The 16704-nt window shown below is 35.7% G+C and overlaps 1 protein-coding gene across 2 annotated transcripts; it reads left to right on the top strand.

The window, feature by feature from the left end:
- The first annotated feature begins 8151 nt into the window (after positions 1–8151).
- Positions 8152–16704, top strand: psmd9 (proteasome 26S subunit, non-ATPase 9). Of its 2 annotated transcripts, none has more exons than XM_067401320.1 (6): positions 8152–8450; positions 10679–10778; positions 14838–15025; positions 15637–15738; positions 15879–15967; positions 16203–16704. In XM_067401320.1, exons 1-6 carry the CDS (start codon positions 8325–8327, stop codon positions 16228–16230), a joined length of 633 nt encoding a protein of 210 aa, XP_067257421.1. In that variant the 5' UTR covers positions 8152–8324; the 3' UTR covers positions 16231–16704. The 2 variants fall into 2 exon arrangements, with proteins under 2 accessions (XP_067257421.1, XP_067257420.1); XM_067401319.1 differs by having other exon boundaries at positions 10676–10778.

Below are 16704 nucleotides of genomic sequence, written 5' to 3'. Positions count from 1 at the left end.
TATATAATATATATATATATATATATATATATATATATATATATATATATATACTTAAGCAGCTGGTACAGAGGAAAGCTAATGCATAAATACACCAACAGCCAAATGAACTGTAAATAGATTTGAGAGAGACCTCATACTTGAAAGTTTCCTTCGCATTACTCTAAACGTCAATAATACATATATAAAACGGTACATGACATGTGCACACAAACCCTTGCTCAGTTCATCTGGATTGCCTCTAATGTCTTCTGCCCTCTCTTTGGACTACGCAACCTTTTTTTGTGTCCTTTGAACTATGGAGAAGGTCACAGTGTGCTGGAGTCAAAGAACAGACCTTGTGAGAAGGAAAAAAGAAACACTGACGGATATTTTGAGCCTTTTTGTATACAAGAGAAACTCTTTGAAGTAAACTGCTTTTTGTTTCTAATGCAAGCTTATGTTATCAGTTCATGGACTATCAGTTTAGGAAATGCTCAGCATCCAGCTCTCATCTTGTCATGATGAAATGTATTTATGAACTTTCTGTATTTTGGATTGGGTTTTTAATGTTTTATTCTTTCGAAGTAGTTTTAAAAGTGTTAGGACTGTTGAAAGACTCGTTCATAAAACCTTGTGATGGTGCCAAAGGACAGAATTTACACACTCATGAAGAATCTGTTTTTTCAGTCACACTGAATAAATTAGTCCATTTTAAAGAGTATTACATATTACAGTTATTTTGTCAAAGATGAAGCCAGTTTATACATGCATATGCATATACATATACACTGCCTGGCCCCCCAAAAAGTCGCTGTTTGGATTTAAATAGAGCAAAGGCTTATCTAGAGTCTATGATTGGATCATTATTGCAGTGATTATTATGTTTTTAACATGTTATATTTTTGGCAACAGTTCTTCTAACCCTAACTGATGAAACATGAAGAATCATGTTCACACATGAATCAGCACCTCTGAGTCCAGACCTTCATTGAAAGTCTTTGGGTTGTGCTGGAGTAGACTTTCCAGAGTGCTCACCTCTTGCATTGTCATTACAAGATCTTGAACAAAAATTGATGCACCTCTTGATGGAAATAACATCACAACATTTATTTCTATTAAGAGGTTCATCATTTTTGGTCAATATCTTGACAATGCAAGAGGTGAGCACTCTGTAAAGTCTCCTCCAGCACATCCCAAAGACTTTCAATGAATTTAAGGTCTTGACTGTCAATTCATATGTGAAAATGATTCTTCATGCTCCCTCCCAACAATTCTTTCACAATTTGTGGAATCTTGTCATCCTGGAATATGGGAACAATTTGACTTGGTTGTTTAAGAAATTAAAAGCTACACACTCCATCAATTAGGGTTAGAACTGTTGTCAACCATATAACATGCTAGAAACATAATAATAACTGTAATAATGATCCAGTCATAGACTCTTAAGTATATGCCTATTTAAATCCAAACAGGATTTTTTATATTTGTATATGTGTATATGTATATATATATATCTGGCGTTTCTTGTTTGATGTTAAAATATGTTCAGAGTTTATATAGCAACCAAAAAAAAAAAAAAAAAACAGCTAACCAGAATCTGTAAAGCACCTTGCACTTGCACATGCCATCTATGAAATTATAGGGCTATGCTAATTGTGTAAGTGAATGCAACTGACTTGGTGAATGTCACAAAACCTGTCAGGATCATGTCCAGGCCATGTTTTCCCCAAACTAAGGGATAGTTCAAGGCTAGCTGTGCATTTTAATGCACAACGTGGAGGCAAAAAAACACATTCAAAGTGCATTCAAATTGTTTTACACACAGCTAGCCATGGATTATCACGCTTATACCATGGTCACTTGCTGGCTTTGACAAGTTAAAGCTATAATTGATGTTTGCAGCACAATATTAAACTGACTGGAACTAACTGTTTTAACGCACACCTTCCAGCCAATCAGAATTGAGCATTCAGACAGACCATGGTATAATCTAAAATAGACTTTTTATGTAAAACCATTTCTTTTTATATATATATATATATATATATATATATAATACACTTTGACATGGTTTTGTGATATTCACCCTATATATTTGGAAATGTCTATGATGCTTTCAAATTTGTTTTGTACATGTTTGTTTTATATAAAGATTATTTGAGGATTGTTATAAACCCATATGTGTTTGAGTTCTCAAAACCACCTTGGAGTCGGTTCTCCGAGGTTCAGGACTATGTTTTTGCTGCTAAAACACATGGCGCATTTAGGCCACATAGTAGTTTATTGGTCTTGGCAGCTCTAATTGTTGGCTGACGAGGCAACCAGAGATGATTGCTGTTTAGATTTTCTCCCTCCGCTCCTCCTTTTTCAGAAAAGAAATCAGATTTTCATAATTGAGTCAAAATGGTTAATGTATACAGAGTCTTTTGAACAAACATGCGTTAATTTTATTCATTTAAATTATATAACCACTTCATTTGTTTGTAGGGTTGGTGCCAGTTATTTAACAGTGTGCTCTTTTTTTTTTTTTTTTTAAATGTCCAGAAATTTCAGTCTCATGTAACTGCTGTAAGTTAACTAAGATATATTTATAATTTTCATTGGTTGTAACTTGTATGTAAATATGAAGATGCTGTATATGTAGTTCTCCTTTGCATTACTAACAAGCTGTGTGTGACAGTGATTTACTTTGCTTTTTTTCTATCTTTAATATAAAACTGCATTTGCTTTTGAATACAAATATGGCACTTATTTGACTCGCTTTCTTTTAAAGATACTACATTAATTACATTACAGTTCTTGCAGGTTTTGTAGTATGGAAGTCTAGGGGCAGTTGTTTTTGTTTTGTTTTAACATTAGACTACGTTTTACATCACAATTCATATTTCTATAAATCTGCCAGCAATCTTTTTGAATAAGGCAGAGATATATCAAGTAATGGGGTCATTAATGTATTGACTTTGTTAAAAAGACTACTTCCTGAAATTGAATTTACAAGAAATGAGTGTTACAACTGCCCTTTATGGTGCTGACTTAGAAAAATAAATAATATAAACCTGCTGTATCTCAAATATGAGCATGTCTCAATGGAATAATATGAATGCTTTAATACTTATTATTACTGAATTGTTTTCTTCATATGGTGCTGCTACTTCAAGCTGTCAGGAATAAATTTAAAGCAGTTGTACTATTTATAACACTATAAAAAGGATTTCTCTTTTATTTTTAATTAAAAAAAAAAATGCATTAGCTGATAAGGTAATAACAGTCTTCAACCAGGTACTTTAATGCAGTGATGTTTATTAAACTGTTAATGAATAGAGATTTGAAAATACATTCTCTACATTTTTTTTCTTTCTGTTTTTACACTATTATGAATAATCCTCACAGGGTTATGACACTCCAACTCAGTAGGTGGCAATAATGCACCTTAAGTATTTCATGACCACATTAATGTGGTTTTTGACAAAGGTTGAACTACAATGGACTCATTGCTCTGCTTGGAATCAGATGTAAGAAAGGCTCAAGTATGCAAAGAATCTGTAGCATTATTCTTTAATACAGAGAAAGCTTATAACGTTATGGAGGGAAGGTTTTCTGATTAAATTAAAATCATTGGGTGCAGGGGGAAGGATGTTTAATTGGATGATTTTTATATAATCAAACAATATAGGTTAGGGTATAGGTACATCAGTCTCTAACAGATACCTAATTGAAAATGGAATGTATGCAGCCCTCTTCGATTCAATAAAACAACTGATATTTGGTGTTTAAGAAAACAAAAATTTCATGCTAATGATTACTATATGATTATTCTTTATGGTTATTTTTTAATCCTTTCAAACATATTATTCTTATATGGATGCATTTACTCTTGTATGAATCCATTTATGCTTCCATTTAGCTTACAAGGCCTTGGCTAACCTTGTATAAGGAAAGCTAGGACATGCCATTATTGATTTCCTTACTAGTATCAAATTTAGCATGAGTTGGTGATCTCACTTAGAATTAGGCATACAGATATATTTGCATTAGGTCTAGACATGGTCAACATATGCTTATTCGACTCATTCTGCTTCTGCTTGTTAAAACCACAATGTTTAGCTACTTTGGCAGCATGTAACACCACAAGGTCAAAGCTGATCATTAGTTTCACATTTTGGTTTGAACATAGGTATAAATATTGACAACTCTCATTGCTCGGGGCTCTCGCTCATAGGGCCCTTTTCTCTCCGAAAGCTGTCCCAATTCAAAGGCTCTTTCAAATTCAGCCTCGAAATGTGTCCTTTTCACGGGCAATGAAGGACACAACAGATGGATCCTTTGCGGCCTAGCCTACCCCAGAATTCATTGCACCAGTGACGACTTCTGTTACAACAATCTACGATCTAATGATACAAATGTAAAAATAAATATAGCTGTGAGCAGCATTTATCAGGGCTCCTTTAGCGCATAAAAAGGTCAAATGTTTTAATTAGCAAGCCTGTAACCATCTTGATCATAGACCATTTACAGCCATAGAAAATATATTGTTTATTAAGCTTTTTTATTAAACAGAATCGAGGTTGAGTCAAAGTTGGTTTTTGAAATAATCTCTAATATTTAACGATGGACAGCAGTGGTTCTAGAGGCAAAGTTGCATCTCTTTAGCAAAGTATTCACATGTTATGAACAGCAGCTACGCTAATTATTCTCCATTTGCTTTTCTGTTTTATCTCGGGACGCCCGTCCCGAGGTGACTAGAGAGGACATCAGCTTCAGTTTGGATCCAGCCTCTTAAGAAGACCTCAGAAGACGAACACCTTTGAAGAGACGGCGCCAACTCCTGCGAGGACTTCAGAAGACGCAATGACCATGATCTGGATCAACATGCACATTTCCAAATTTCTATATATCCTAATTATTGTTAAAGGTCCCGTTCTTCGTGACCCCATGTTTCAGACTTTACTTAGTGTGTAATGTTGTTGTTAGAGTATAAATAAAATCTGTAAAATTTTAAAGTTCAAAGTTCAATGCCAAGCGAGATATTTTATTTAACAGAAGTCGCCTACATCGAACGGCCAGTTTGGACTACATCCCTCTACTTCCTTCTTTAATGACGTCACTAAAACAGTTTTTTGACTAACCTCCGCCCACAGGAATACACAAAAAAGGGGGTGTGGTCTTGTTGCGCTCCCATGGAGAAGATCAAGAGTTGTGTTTGTAGAGTGTGTTTGTCGCCATGTCGTCGAAACGCTGTTATTTTCATCCCGCAGTCCAATCAACTTTGTTTGGCCTTCCCAGGGACGCTGTACTTAGAGATCAATGGTTACAATTTATGTTTAACTCGGTTCCCGAAAATTATAATTGTGGTATCCTTACTGCAATAGTTAATGTTGGACTGCAGTGCACATAATGGCCACAAGAGGGGACTATGTTTATGTATATGGCTGTTTTCCGTATGAGGTACTCTTCTGAGTGAGTGCTAACGTTGTACATTTTCTGTCACTGCTTGTGGAGATTAAAGAGTTCAGTCTCTCTGGAATTATTGTCTTTTGTGTTCATTCGGCACAACACCACAATAATCCACATGTAAAACTATGTGCAGCACACGTTATGGTAAGAGGCGTGACCTTTCCGGGCAAGGAGCGCTAAGCTGCTGTCGAATCACAACATAGGAACCGCTGGCACAATCAGAACTCGTTACGTATTTCTGAAGGAGGGACTTCATAGAACAAGGAAGTCATCAGCCCGTTTTTATGACCGTGGAAACAGCGGTATACAGATAAGTAAATTGTTAAAAATACTGTTTTTTTTACACGCAGAAATGAACACATTTTATATTGCACACTATAAACACAATCAAAGCTTCAAAAAAACACGAAAAACGGGACCTTTAATATGTAATTCATATTTCCAGGAGCTCATTGCTTCTACCTTCAGTTAAACTGCTAACGGTGATTGTAAATTAAATTACCTAAATTATTACATTATTTGCTAACTGCATTCTCGAAATTGTAATGTTGACATGAATTCTCTGTAAAGCTGCTTTGAAATGATATGTATCGTGAAATGCGCTATACAAATAAATGTGAATTGAATGTTCGGTCCGAACTTTGCGGCTTTCGAAGGCGTGGCCTTTGAAGTCTGCGTCCTTCAAAGGATGCAGCCTCTGAATTGGGACAGCTTTTTTGGAGTATGGTTTGACAAAAAAGGTGACTTTTAATATACAAATTTTAAAAAAAAAATGATTACGAAGTGCAAAAGAGCACTAATGCCCTGTTTCACAGTCAAGGCTTAAAGGGTTAGTTCACCCAAAAAAGCAAATTCTGTCATTTATTACTCACCCTCATGCCGTTCCACACCCGTAAGACCTTCTTTAATCCTCAGAACACAAATTAAGATATTTTAGTTGAAATCCGATGTCTCAGTGAGGCCTGCATAGACAGCAATGACATTAATTTCCTCTCTCAAGATCCATAAAGGTACTAAAAATATATTTAAATCAGTTCATGTGAGTAAAGTGGTTCAATATTAATATTATAAATCGACGAGAATATTTTTGGTGCACCAAAAGAAACACAATAACGACTTATATAGTGATGGCCGATTTCAAAACACTTCTTCAGGAAGCTTCGGAGCGTTATGAATCTTTTGTGTCGAATCATGATTCGGATCGCGTGTCAAACCGCCAAACTGCTGAAATCACGTGACTGTGGCGCTCCGAACCGCTGATTCGACACAAAAGATTCATTATGCTCCAAAGCTTCCTGAAGTAGTGTTTTGAAATCGGCCATCACTATATAAGTCATTATTTTGTTTTTTTTGGCGCACCAAAAATATTCTCATCGCTTTATAACATTAATATTGAGCCACTGTACTCACATGAACTGATTTAAATATGTTTTTAATACATTAATGGATCTTGAGAGAGGAAGCTCCATTGCTCCATATGCAGGCCTCACGGAGCCATCAGATTTCAACAAAAATATCTTAATTTGTGTTCTGTAGATAAATGAAGGTGTTACGGGTGTGGAACGACATGAGGGTAATAAATGGCATGTTTGAGCTGTTTTAACTGAGAGCAACTTGCACTGATCTTATCTTATTACTTATCTTAAGACATGTCATTGCCATTGTTTTGTCTCAACATGCACACTAGTAATGTTTTTTCTAAGGAACGTTTTTTAAAAGTGGGATAATCCATGGCTAGCTGTACATTAAACAATTTGACCCGACGCGATGCACAGCTTTCCGTGGATTATACCTTACTTATTCAGACAATTTAATGGTGTTTACATCTTGTGGCAATATATCAGGCTCTACAGTGGGTGGAAGAAGTAAGGCTAGGCAAGTAGTCATGCACAGGCTCTTTAGTTAGGAGCTATAAAAAGTCTGCTCTGTTACAGTACACAGGATATATGATATTCTGCAACCTGTGTACGGACTCCATAATCAAGGAATATTAATTTTCTTTGGGCTCCAGCACATGTAGGAATAGAAGGAAATGAAATAGAGGACAGACTATATTTCATTTAAAGTGCACTAACGTCAAAATCACAGTTCACATGAGCAAATCTGAAACTTTTTTGAAAAGCTGCAAATAATATCTGGCAGAAACTGGATAGAGGAACAAAGGGAAGACACTTATAAATAAATACTAAATTTATAGGCCTATACAAGCAAATGTGGGAGGAGGAATCACACATTATTAAGAAGAAAATAATAATAATGTATAATTTATGTAGGCTTATGGGCCACACTGGACTTAATGGTAACCCAATATATATATATATAAAAAAGCTTCATAATGGGTTTTACAGTCATTGTAATGTAGAAGAGACAGTTGAACATGCCATACTATATTGTACAGAGTATAAAAACTAAAGACATATTAAAGAATCTGTTGGCAAGAAAACAATATATGAAAGATGACGCTCTGTAATATATAAAAGCAACAAGATATATTTGAGAATATTATTATTATTATTAAGTAAGTAAGTAAGGCTACAGATAATCCTTCTACACTCCAGTTCATTTGGTGGCGAGTGTCGGTAATGCACCAAAAGCTGGTTTGCCAACCGCCAATAAACAACAACAACAACAACAACAAGAATGCAATGGATTCGCTCTCCAGCACATAGATGGCGTTATGCAGCTCTTTAGTTTGTTTTCAACCCGGCAGTGAATCCACCAGAGAAGAGGCTCCGTGACTACTGACTATTTAGTGCGCTTCTGTTGAACCTTTGGCGTGAACAATTTGTAAGATTTCTTTAAATAAAATAAGTAAAATCTGTAATTGTTGAGCACTCAGAGATTACTTGGATAAAGAGCATTCAGTTCTTTTTTTGGCAAAAATTGTCATGAAAATGACAGAGGTAAACAACGCTGTTGAGCCAAGTGTGACTGAAGAGGATGTTCGACTACTAATAAAAAGAAAGGAAGAAATAGAAGAGCAAATCAAAGCGTACTACGACATGCTCCAAGCTGTAAGTTCGACCCATAGATTTTTATATATATATATATGGATTTAAATATGTTGTCATTCAGCCTTGAAATAGATAGGCTATTATGTTGGCTGCTTTGAAGTTGTTTCATTAGTTCGTACTTACGGGACTCGTTGTTTTTGCATGATGCACGCTACGGTCTCGAGAGCAACGATTTTCCAAAAGCCTTTAACTTGAATACGACTTTGGCTCTTGTATATGTCACTCGTAATCTATCGTTCCTCGCGTAACTTGTTTAACTGCGTTTGGAGAACGTTCATCCGTCTCAACGTATCATGAAAATAAGAATGGAAATTATAAAGAAAATACTAACGTGACAGGTGGCTTTAATCATATTTAGCGTGCTTTGGCTTTATTAAATATTTCACCAGAACATTATGGAATACAGTCAGCCCTGCTGAAATTAAACGCTATTTCCTTGCCTTGTATGGAGTCAGAATAGTGTCAGAGTTAATACATGGACAAAATATGATGCAAAAAAAATCACATTCGAATTAATGTTAAAGGTGCAATATGTAAGATTTTTGCAGTAAAATATCCAAAAACCACTAGGCCAGTGTTATATATTTGTTCACGTGAGTACTACTTACAATATCCCAAATATTTCCAACTATTTGTACATCGTTAGAAAATTTTAATTTTAACCAAGGCTCCGGGACGTGTGAGGAGTCGCCTGTCAATTGCGTCATACCTGCATTATCCTCGGTTTCCGGTTTTATTTTGTAGAAACCATGGAAACACCAAAGACGCTTTAATATATTACATGTTTTAATAGGCAAGGGAACAACTGTTTTGATATATCTATAGACAGAAAACGATATTGTTATATAGCTCAACACGTTTAGTGTTATTGTTTAAATCTAATTTTCTTGATTTTTTTTTTTTCTCGAGTACCATGCTGTCATGCTTTACCATGCCTCAGAGAAAAACACTATTTTGTTGAGAAAAGCATTATTTTAGCTATCGTAGCATAATCAGCTTTATTTTTAGTGACAGTAATTCAGAATTTTCTCCATTATACAATAAGTTTTAAAATTAATTGCATGCCATTTATCAGCACAAGCCATCCAGCATTTAATATGATATTCTAAAACTGATCTATCTTACTGCAGTGTGTCTCAAACAAGTGTCTCACAGCAGCTGCCAAGCGAACGCACAGAGTAACGTTATAACATTTTCAACACTCTCAAATGTATCTGAAGGCCGACAATCGGCCGTCAGGCAGTTTTTGTTCATCGGCCGACTAAGTTTTCTGAGTGTGTTCCACACCGTCGGCTGAAGTTGGTCCTCTTTGGCTTTTTTCCGGTGGATTCGACATGTTGAATCGGCGTCGGTCCGTCGGGCCATCTGATCATTCTGATTGGCTGTTCAGCTGCTGCCACCTGCTGGTACGGAAAGGCATTTCATCTTGCGCAGGTGCAGAACGGACGTGCTACTTGACCTGTCGGCTGTCGAGTATCGGTTTGGTGTGTCAGGACAACTTTGGACACAGACGCTGCCGACGTGAGCCAACCCCGCAGTCTGCTTTCGTCGCCACTAGTTTGTCGGTGTCGGCTTGGTGTGTTCCTGCCTTTATATGATAAACAGAGCTGCGTTACCTCATACTCGTGACCGGAAAAGCGTAAGCAGCGCCGGCGACTGTGGCATAATAAGTTCCTCTGCTCGTGAGGCGTGTTTTGCGCAGTTACTCCAGCGGCCTCGTTCAGCTCCTACAACACTCAGTCCTGCTCTGCTTCATATTACAGCAACGTTAGTCGCATCCATGAACATGATTTCTTCCTGAGTCCTATCCCGATTGTTTCCACTGGCTGTGATGTGAAGACCACATGTCCTAAGATTCCGCACTCAAACTTGCCATCATCAAGCTACGCCTTTGTTTCGAATAGGCCTCTAGCGACCTCTAGCGGACATAAATCTTACATATTGCACCTTTTAAGTAAACAGTTTTTTACTTTTGTCTTTTTGTCTGATTTTCACATTCTTATTTGCTTTAAATAAAAGTCCTTTCTATTATATAATTCTGATTAAAATATTTAAATAATAAAAATAAGTAACACAAAAAAGATTTTATTGTTGTCGGTTTTACCCCTTTGGTTGAATATCTGGGTTTCAGCCATAGATTTGAAAGAGTTTACCTCTGTTGCCGCTGTTCACTATGTTGCTTGCTAATTTTCTAAAGACAAAAGACATTCATATGGTTTCTTCAGCAGGGAGGTGTAGGCATGGATGGTCCTCTGGTTGATGTCGAAGGCTTTCCTCGTGCCGATGTGGATTTGTACAAGGTCCGAACAGCAAGGCACAGTATCTCTTGTGAGTATGTTTTTCATCTATACCACAATAAACCGGTAGAAATATTGTCTCTTGACTTTGCTGTGCTGTGTCATCACAAAAGCATATAATTTGCATGCATTTTTAAGCATTGTGGATTAAAAACAATTGATTTTAAACTAGGGATGCACCAAAATTAAAATTCTGGGCCGAAACTGAAAATTCAGTTGGCCGAAAAGCTTTTTTGAGGTAAATTAAGTGACATTGTATAGCCTACAAGCTGTTTTATTGATGTCTTTCCCCGGTTGAATCACTAACTGAGTGATTACATGAGACAGGATGCATTTCGGTAAGTGGTACTGTATCTTTCAACATAGCTTCTGTTGTTCATTCATAACTGTTTTAACTGTTAACACGAAATAGACAGTCAAAACGTGCCATAGGAGAAATGCTAATTTCACTGATTTTTGGCCCTCCAAAACCATTTCGGGCCGAAACCGAAAATAGCTGTCTCGGCCGAAAATTCTCGGTAGCCGAAATTTTGGTGCATCCTTATTTTAAACGTTTAAAAGCAGGCATCTATCAGCAGGCCATATTGACCTTATTGTCCTCTGATAGATGCCTGCTTTCAAATGCTCCCGTGTGTATCTGTGCAAATGCTTGGTGAAGAGCATCAAAGATTTCTATTGACATGTTTTTGAAGAGTTGATCATTGTAGCCAATCACAGACATATCTGTTGAGTGCGTGAACACAGTGACCAATCAGAGGTGTTTAAATTAGTCAGAATCCACTCAACACCACTTGTTAAAATGCTGGGGGGAATTGCTGGCATCATCACAATTTTAAAATTTTAGTACGGACTTGGCAATGAAGTACCAGTACTTTGACAACCAAGACACTGCAGTGGTTTTTTACATATTACTTTATACAATTTATGTAGTATATGTAGTATTTATGTAGTTCTTATTTCTAGTGTTTTTTAGGTAGGTCTATTTCATTTGTCTTTGTTCTATTGTAGTTTTGTCATTGCTTGTAATTAGTTTTTTTTGTTCTTATTTTAATACTGACTGTTTACTTCATTAAGCTTGAGTTTTTTTTTTACTCGTGCTAAACGTTTTTTTATGATATTGAAATTGGTGACGAGAACTTATTGAAATAAAACCTTATTTAAAGCAAAAGAACTATATCTTGATATCATTATCGTGAAATAAAATTACTTTTATTGTGATATAAGATTTTGGTCATATCACCCACCCCTATATCTATGTATAAAATGAATGCTCTTACGTATTTTTTAGGGTAGTGAACACAAAAAGTATGATGATAATACCTTTGGCTTTTGAACATGTATAATGGTTTATGAATATATTAATAATTCAGTGGCATGGTATATATTACAGTACCATAGTTTTACTGTCTGAAACCATCATTATGCCATGGTATTGCCACAGTATTTCTTTGTAAGTGAAAGGATGTTTGTTTAATTTCAGTATGGAATTGGTGTAATTCATATCAAAACATTTATTAACTCTTAGACTCTGGGGCTTTCCACTTGAATTTGACATGCCTAAGTTTATATTCACTCCACAATATTGCTGTTTTTACTGTATTTTTGATCAAAGGAATGCAGCCTTGCTAAGCATAATTGACTTCTTTTAAAGGTGCAATATGTAATATTTTTACAGTAAAATATCCAAAAACCACTAGGCCAGTGTTATATATTTGTTCACTTGAGTACTTACAATATCCAAAATGTTTTCAACTATTTGTAAATTTTGAGAAAATTGCAATTTTAACCAAGGCTCCGGGACATGTGAGGAGTCGCCTGTCAATTGCGTCATACCCGCGTTACCCTCGGTTTCCGGTTTTATTTTGTAGAAACCATGGAAACAAAAAAGACGCTTTAATATATTACACGTTTTAATAGACATATGCTGTGTCCCAATTAGCATACTATCCGTCCTAAATAGTATTCGAAAAAAGAATTAGTATGTCCCAAATCGTAGTATGTTGAAATGAGTATTCCAGAGATACCAGGATGGTCTATTTTTTCTGGTTAGAATTTGAAGTGCCGATCCGTGAACACTTCTAACGGCTAATATTGCCCATAACACATTGCGCTGTGGACGAGGATTCGATTAGAACTACAAATACAAATAAAAAGTGTCAAAAAAATACAAACATGACGGATATGCGAGACCAACGGTTAAGCAGAGCGGTTAAGATAAAGGTGCTTGACTGTTTAATAATCAGTATAACCTGATGAAAAGATATTTATTAAATGTTAATTTTATATTTTTAACTTTTTTAATTCATTAAATGTCCACATTGTATTTCATCTGCAACAGCATTGTGAACTTTTATAACGATGCGTTTGGTAATTAACTTTTAAATGCATCATTATGCAAAGATGAGGAGAGTTCTCTGCATGAAAGACCCATGACTGGCAGATCAACGTGCGACTACATTTCTCTCCGAAACGGTAGGAAATTAAATTTAATTGAATGTTGAATTTTATCTGTTACAAGATGATTGACAGGACAGTTTACAGTTACAGGTTGCGTAACTAAGCGACAGAACGTCCGTTAAAGACGCAATTATGACGAGGTAACGTTAGTATGTCCCAAAGCTTGCTTACTCTTCTGCTACACACTCAAAAGTATTTACTTTTTCTTTACAAAAACAGTACATACTTTTAGGACGTAGTATAAGTAGGCGAATTGGGACGCAGCAAGAATTATTTGTATTAACAGTAATACATAATTTTCTCCATCATACATTACGTTTTAAAATTAATTACATGCCATTTATCTAGTGATGGCCGATTTCGAAACACATGCTTCATGAAGCTCCGAAGCTTCATGAATCTTTTGTTTCGAATCAGTGATTCGGAGCGTGTATCAAACTGCCAAAGTCACGTGATTTTAGTAAACGAGGCTTCATTACGTCCTCACTGTTTCGAAACAGTTCGAAATTTCAGTGGTTCACCAGTAGAGGGCGATGATAAAGTTAACCCATGAATCATGCAGATTCACTGAGAAGCATTGAACAAGTGTCTATGGGTTTTACCTGATCCCTGATCAGTTTTATAAATTTGTAGATGTTTTAATTAGACATTAGAATAATTAAAATGAATAATGGTAGTTATTAATCCCTTATTGGCCTGTTTAGCTTGAGCCATGGAACAGAGAAAAAAGAACAGATATACAGTCACTCTATATGTAGCCTAATTTTATTAGAGAATTAGTTAATTGCATTTTATAGATTTTACTTTCAATAAAACATTTGCAATATATTTGTAAAAGGTGTTTTTACTGCATGTTTAGTTTGAGTTTTGTTGCATTTACACTCTTTTGACCACTAGGGGTCACCGTGGAGTCAAGTGTCAGATTGTTTCGAAGCCTCGAATCATCACGGCACATTTGATTCAACTGCTTCAGTGTTTCACGAAGCCTCGCTCTGCCCATCACTACATTTATCAACACAAGCCATCCAATATTTAATATGATGTTCTAAAATCTTACTGCAGTGTGTCTCAAACAAGTGTCTCACAGCAGCCGTCGAGCGAACACACAGAGTAACAAAATAACATAATTTTCAACACTCTCAAATGTATCTAATATGATAAACCTACCTAATAATCATGACCGGAAAAGCGGAAGCGGCGCCGGCGACTGTGGCATAATAAAAGTCCTGCTGCTCTTAAGGCGTGTGTTGCGGAATCGCTCCAGCGGCCTCGTTCGGCTCCCACAACACTCGGTCCTGCTCTGCTTCATACTAAATAACCTCATCCATGAACATGATTTGTTCCTGAATTTGTGCATCGTCCATTGAGGTGAAGACCACATGTCCCAGGATTCCTCTCCTAACCTTGGCATCATCAAGCTACGTCTTTGTTTTGAATAGACCCCTAACATTCTCTAGCGGCCAAAATTATTACATATTGTACCTTTACACGCATTTTAAAAATCTTAATAATTCCAAACATTTGACTGGTACTATATAAGTATACATACCTATACTATATATATTAGTTTAATCATTTGCCATTCTTGTAACTCTTCAAGTGCTTAACATTTTTTAATCAATCATTTTTAAAGGTTTACAGAATGATCACAAAGCTATCATGGTGGAGATAGAGGAGGCTCTTCATAAGCTCCATGCTACAGCACGGGTCAGACATGAGAAGGATGAGACAAAGATGGAAGTCACTGAACAGTCTGTGTCTCCGCCATCCCCATTTGCCCTGGTAGATGCTGTTACACAGGGTTCCCCTGCTTTTCAGGCTGTGAGTTTGTGCCCCCAATCAATTTCTAACCTTCTGAATGGTTGAAATTAAATTGCACCCCTTTTGCTTAATATACCTTCTTGGTTTTTAAAATACTGACCTAATTTTTTTCTTACTATGTGTCCTTCTTACTTGTAAATATGCAACATATAAGTCATTTACATGGTTGAAACTTTTAAGTAAGTGTAAGTTTTTTGTTTTTTTTTAAATAGGTCTAGATAGTACATCAAGTTTACTAAATTAAAATTTAAATGCATAATAAAATTAATAAATTACAATTAAATGGCAACTAGCTGAAATAAAATAAGTTTGTTTTTTATATTGTATTTCTGTTAACGTTTAATTAACAGTTTATTTTTTTCAAAAATGTTTTTCAATGTTTTAGTTAACTATAATAACCAAGCTTGTTAGTTACTGATCGGAAGGTTTATTTCATTTCACATACTTAATTCTGTACTTAAGTCTTATTTTAAGTCTAGGCACAAACTGATGATGTAAATAGAGCGTTTAAAACAAATGAACAGCACTTTACAAGGTGGCTGTTGATTTTTCTTGAGGGACAATAGTTGCAGTTGATGTTTAAATTGATCTCTGTTTTCTCCTGTGTGTAGGGTTTGCGAGTTGGTGATGAGATTATGGAGTTTGGGTCCGTAAATACACAAAACTTCAGGAATCTGCGTGACATCGCTTCTGTTGTCCAACATAGTGAAGGGGTGTGTTGTAACTTCAAACTCTATCCGAAACTCATATTTTACTTTACATATTTTTTTTACTACTCTGCATTCCTGTTTATGTACTGCATGATTCATTTAGATTTTCATCTTGATGGTTTATTCTCCTATCTATACTGCAGAAATCCCTACGTGTTGGACTATTTCGAAATGGACAAGAAGTGCATCTTAATTTGACTCCACGGAATTGGTCTGGTAGAGGACTGCTAGGGTAAATAATGTATCTTTTGGATTAATTACTTAAATCAATAATGTTAATTCAGGCATCAAGTAATGAGGTAATATGTATATCATCTGTCTTTGCTGACCACACTTTTGTTGAAGTCTTGTAAGGTTTTATTGAACACTGATAAATTGGTGCTGCTGCTTTTGTAAATGCAGCAAAAAAATAAAAATACTTTTGAGTATCATCATTAATAAATAGTTTTTTATTCTTCTGTCAATAGGTGCAACTTGGTGCCTCTTCAGAGATGACCAGTGAAAGTTCAGGGATCATCTTTAATGACAAACAACACAACTCTGAACTTGATCAATTTTATTGCTTGTTTTGCTCTTGCAAATTGTAAAATTGAGTCAAGTTAATAAATACCCAGGAGAGATGACAAGAACATTCAGTATCAGAGTAACTTAATCTGTCAGAAAGAGAAAAAAAAATCTTGGCAAGGTTTTCACTCAACCTTTTAAGTTTCTTCCATCCAGTTTTGTTTAAATTCTTGTTTTAACTATGGAACAAATCTTGCAAGAGGATCTTAAATTGTACATGCAAAATTTCTTAACATGTCAGGCCGTTTTCACACCACATTTTTTTTGGAACCTGGTGTGTTTTCTCCCTTTGTTCGGTTCGTTTAGGCATGACTGAACATGGCAATCACGCTTGGATCTGCACCAAAACAATCGCTCCGTGATCACATTATAAATGTGGGTGTGTCTGTATGTATGTATATATAT

This window comes from Chanodichthys erythropterus, chromosome 11 (assembly GCF_024489055.1).
Source record: "Chanodichthys erythropterus isolate Z2021 chromosome 11, ASM2448905v1, whole genome shotgun sequence".
In the NCBI taxonomy this organism is placed as follows: Eukaryota; Metazoa; Chordata; class Actinopteri; order Cypriniformes; family Xenocyprididae; genus Chanodichthys; species Chanodichthys erythropterus.
This window is presented reverse-complemented; position numbering and strand designations above follow the sequence as displayed.

Bases quoted from the DNA above. Each gene is read 5' to 3' on its own strand.
- psmd9 (XM_067401319.1), top strand. From the start codon at position 8,325: ATGAAAATGACAGAGGTAAACAACGCTGTTGAGCCAAGTGTGACTGAA. The intron at 10,779-14,837 runs GTGAGTATGTTT...TCATTTTTAAAG, and splicing joins AGCAAGGCACAGTATCTCTT to GTTTACAGAATGATCACAAA. The intron at 15,739-15,878 runs GTGTGTTGTAAC...TCTATACTGCAG, and splicing joins TTGTCCAACATAGTGAAGGG to AAATCCCTACGTGTTGGACT.